Below are 3,870 nucleotides of genomic sequence, written 5' to 3'. Positions count from 1 at the left end.
CCCCACTTGACGGCCCACTGTACCTATCCCCCCCCAAAAAAAAAAAACATCGGCGAACGAAACTGCGGCAGCTACAACCACTGTACGACAAGTACGCGGTTATTACAGTCGACAATGATGATGATGATGACCTGGTCCTGGCTTGTGTCAAGCATTCTGAGGTGCCTACACCTCTAACCGCTCAATCAGACAATGTGGAAAGAAACTGACAGCACGAACGCCACTGACATCGATTGGCCGCCATTTCTTGCAACGTCTCCAGCCAAGCACGGATGGGGTCACGGTGACCCCATCCTGAAAGGCGTAAAACACCAACAACACTCAAACTCTTCGTGATCCCTTTCACGCCTTTCTACCAAGTCATGTGCTGTCCACCTCGCGGTTCGCGCCAACCTGAAGGAGGCACGGAGAATAACACTCGTCTCGGTAGACGGTGTTTTGGCATGGGTAGCGCATGACCGAGCCATCGTAGTCGATGATGCTGGGTGATTTCTAGAATTGAGGCGCCTGCAGCCCAACCAAGTACCTGTTTTCTAATCACCTCATTACAAGTAAGAAAACTTTCATGCCACGTCAAACGTCACGTGGTGATATCAACCAGGTCGCTTTTGTGGCTGTACACGGTGTGGGGGCGGATAACCGAAAAAATGATACTGCTGATGCTTTCCATTTTTCTTCATTGTTATCTATTAGGTCTCAACCTGCTCCCCTTGGTAGTCGATTGGCACCATAGTCGGGCACTGAAGGAACTGCCACTTTTCACGCAATCGTGAAAAATCGAAAGCGTTCAGCTGGGCCTAGCTGCTATGCAACCCAAGGAAGCACGATGGTTGGCATATTGCCAGGTTGCCCAAGCCTAGACAGAAGTCGAGATGCAATGGTCGGGTTCTAACCACGGAACTTCCGGTCAGTAAATAAGTGCTCTAACCATTAAGCCATCTCGCTCCCACCACATCACAGGCCGTTGCTCATATTTACCGCCTCACGTCCGCTATTCAGGCCTCGTTCATTTGTTTATCAAAAGTTTGCCATGCGAAACATCACACAGATGGACCAACAACTCAGTTTTTCGACTTATCATCTATAAACAGTGAACTATAAGCATATTGGTCCCACCTGCTGCAGTTTCGATCATTTGAAAGTGGGAGAATGTGGGACATACAGTCAAGCCTTGGATGGCATGGCATGTGCAGTTAGTTTGGGAAATCGGTAGCTGGGAATTGAAGGCGACACCCTTGATGTGCGAGTGCAACCAACCGTGCAAATGGGCCATTTCCGCCAGTGCCATTAATCACAGGTCAGTTGAGTCCTGGGGTCCCCGTTCCACGAATGCGGCAGTGGTCGACCCGATTAAGTTTACTGGATAAATTCAAGTGATCCTTTTTTATAGGAGCTCCTAACTCCATGTCAAACTGGCATCATCATCAGCTGTTAAAACTGCGTAAGTGGTTACAGCTTCTGCAGTTTCGCCCATTAACTATTTGAGGACATGGGGTAGGTATCTGTGGTTTGTCTGACCTCCCCTGGCTCATTTCCACCCTTCGAATGGTTGTGCAAAAAGAGCCCGAGAAAGTCGGTCGACCAGCACGTTGCCAAGCCAGCGCAACCTATGAAGTGTGGTCAATTCATCTATCGTGAGATATTTCTTCCAAAAACCATTCGACGAACTTCAGCACTACTGATGAGTGTTCTCACCAGACTCTGGCAATGCTCGGAAGACACCGATGGTTAGAGAAAGAAAAACTTCTGGGGCACTCAGCGCGTAGCGGCCACGTTTCTGGCCCACATAACAATATATAGAGCATTACAGCATTGAAACTCGACCCTTGACGGATAAGTTGATGTCACAACTATGCCACAGGTTATGCAGGTTCATGAAAGCTGCTATGAATTTCCGGATGAAAATATTATTTCTTGCGAGACCACCGGGACTGCTGTAAACTGCCAAGGCAGACAAATTTGTCTATTATCTTAATCGGCTCATCTGAAAGCATGAGGTTGGTGTTCGAGCCAACCCAGTCTCGCAGCAGCACCTTACACTTTGAAGGTATGGAGCACATGAGAAACCATGCAGCAGAATTATTTCGATCATCTAATACCACAACGTCAGATACTAGAGGAGCTGTCTCGTCTGCGTAATCCATATCTGTGAGTAAATACATCCGGAGCACTTCGAACCCACAGGCAATATAGGCTCGTAGTGAGCCTCCCATACTCTTCACGATGAAGAAGCTGAAGAAAAAAGGTAAAGAGGACTGCCTTGCCTGACACCACCTGATATGGTGAACTCAGGTGAGAGCTTCCCGTAGACCTTATCCGCAGGAGTTGCTGTACAGCGCCTTAATTAGGGTCAACAATTTATGAGTGAAACCTATGTCCCACAGAAACTGCCATGTGGAACTATATAGTGCCTGAAGGTCCATAGAGTCAAAGGCAGCTTTCATGTAAAAGAACACAACCATTGTTGGTTGCTGGGAGCAGTGTCTCCAGAATCTGTGAAGATGTGATTGATATATTCTCTCGCAGGATAGAACCCAGGTTGGTTTTAACGGATCTGCCCCTCTATGTGTTCGGTCAACCTTCGAACTGTCGACTCACTCAATCTAAAAATACTCAAAACCTTGATTCATTTTGTGGATGCACTTGTACATGCTTATATTACTGACTGTCCTGATGTAAAATACGATTTCAGGACACTTGAAAAGTAGTACGTTCGTCGCCTACAAACATTCAAACAAGACAGCCGTCAAGATGTTTATCAGCTTGTTCAAAGACCTAAATCGAGGCCGAAAATTGTGATTTCAAGGCGGTATCCTCTAATGACCATCAAAGCGAAAGTGTACGTGATGCTCTGATTAATGGACTTCAGTCTGCTACCATCAGAGCGAGACTTCTGGCGGTTTGTATATCATGTGGCAAACAAGGAAATTTTCAGCGTTTGCCGATCCAAATTTATCAACGATTACTCAAATTGCACGATGGATTCTGCCTTATCTTCTCCACTGACTGCTGCAGCCCCGAACTGTTTGACCAGCATAAAGGCAAACGGAATATTGCTTCACAGCTTCGTACGGACTACGTAGTTCGTAATGCTAGGTTTATGTATTCGACTTATAAACGTCAAATTGTACATACTTCACGTGGAAATCTCTCGGAATAAATTCTTCAAACATTTTCACACTATTTTCTCGCTTCCTCTGACAACCCGCCTCTTCCTAATTTATGCGCTCTAAGCATTTATTTCGCTGGAAGTCGATTCATGCACAAGCCAAACTTAACCAAATGATTGGCTGGCCCTAGTCATTCGATCCATACCGAAACATACATGGATGTAGACGCTGCCAAGCAGTGGTCGTTGGACTGGCACCTTCCTCTGAATGATGAAAAGTGCGTCCATGTGTCGTTTGGAGGGGATTCAGCGAATGCCTTTGTTATGCATGGTGAAAAGGGACCAGAAAACATCATGAGGATAGATGCCAAAAAAGATTTAGGCATCTGGGTCTCCTCAAACTTGTCCTTCGCACTACACCATGAGAAATCGGCCCAAAAGGCATTCGCCGTTTTACGGATGATCCGACGTACCTTCTCCCGTATTACGGGAGACGTCAGACCGCTCCTGGAGTACGCCAACAAAGTTGTCTACTCAGGACGTACGAAAGACGTTACCCTCATTGAGCGTGTCCAGCGGGCCGCCACGAGAATAGTTGCCGGCCTCAAGTCCGTGGACTACGAAACGCGTCTCGCGACGCTTGATCTATTTCCCCTGGAGTACCGTCGCCTCCAAGGGGACCTAATTCTTACCTACGCCCGGTTTAAACAAAGCTTGGCAAACAGGTTTTTTACCGTTGACCCAGCAAACACCCGGCGGGG

At 47.2% G+C, this 3,870-nt stretch overlaps 2 protein-coding genes across 2 annotated transcripts in view; one reads left to right on the top strand and one right to left on the bottom strand.

Moving 5' to 3' along the window:
- The window catches only part of T265_02277 (hypothetical protein), a gene marked incomplete at both ends in the record, with an annotated part of 20,996 nt that extends 17,836 nt beyond the window's left edge, over positions 1-3,160 (top strand). Inside the window, one exon of the mRNA XM_009166481.1 lies at positions 3,016-3,160. Coding sequence (XP_009164745.1) covers positions 3,016-3,160 — 145 coding nt within the window. The remainder of the gene's footprint in view (positions 1-3,015) is intronic.
- Positions 1-3,870, bottom strand: part of T265_02278 (hypothetical protein) — a gene marked incomplete at both ends in the record, with an annotated part of 19,368 nt that overhangs the window by 15,219 nt on the left and 279 nt on the right. The gene's annotated exons all lie outside the window — the stretch shown is intronic.

This window comes from Opisthorchis viverrini, assembly GCF_000715545.1.
Source record: "Opisthorchis viverrini unplaced genomic scaffold opera_v5_26, whole genome shotgun sequence".
NCBI classification, from domain to species: Eukaryota; Metazoa; Platyhelminthes; class Trematoda; order Opisthorchiida; family Opisthorchiidae; genus Opisthorchis; species Opisthorchis viverrini.
Note: the sequence above shows the minus strand (reverse complement) of the source record. Positions and strands in the feature narration are given on the sequence as shown.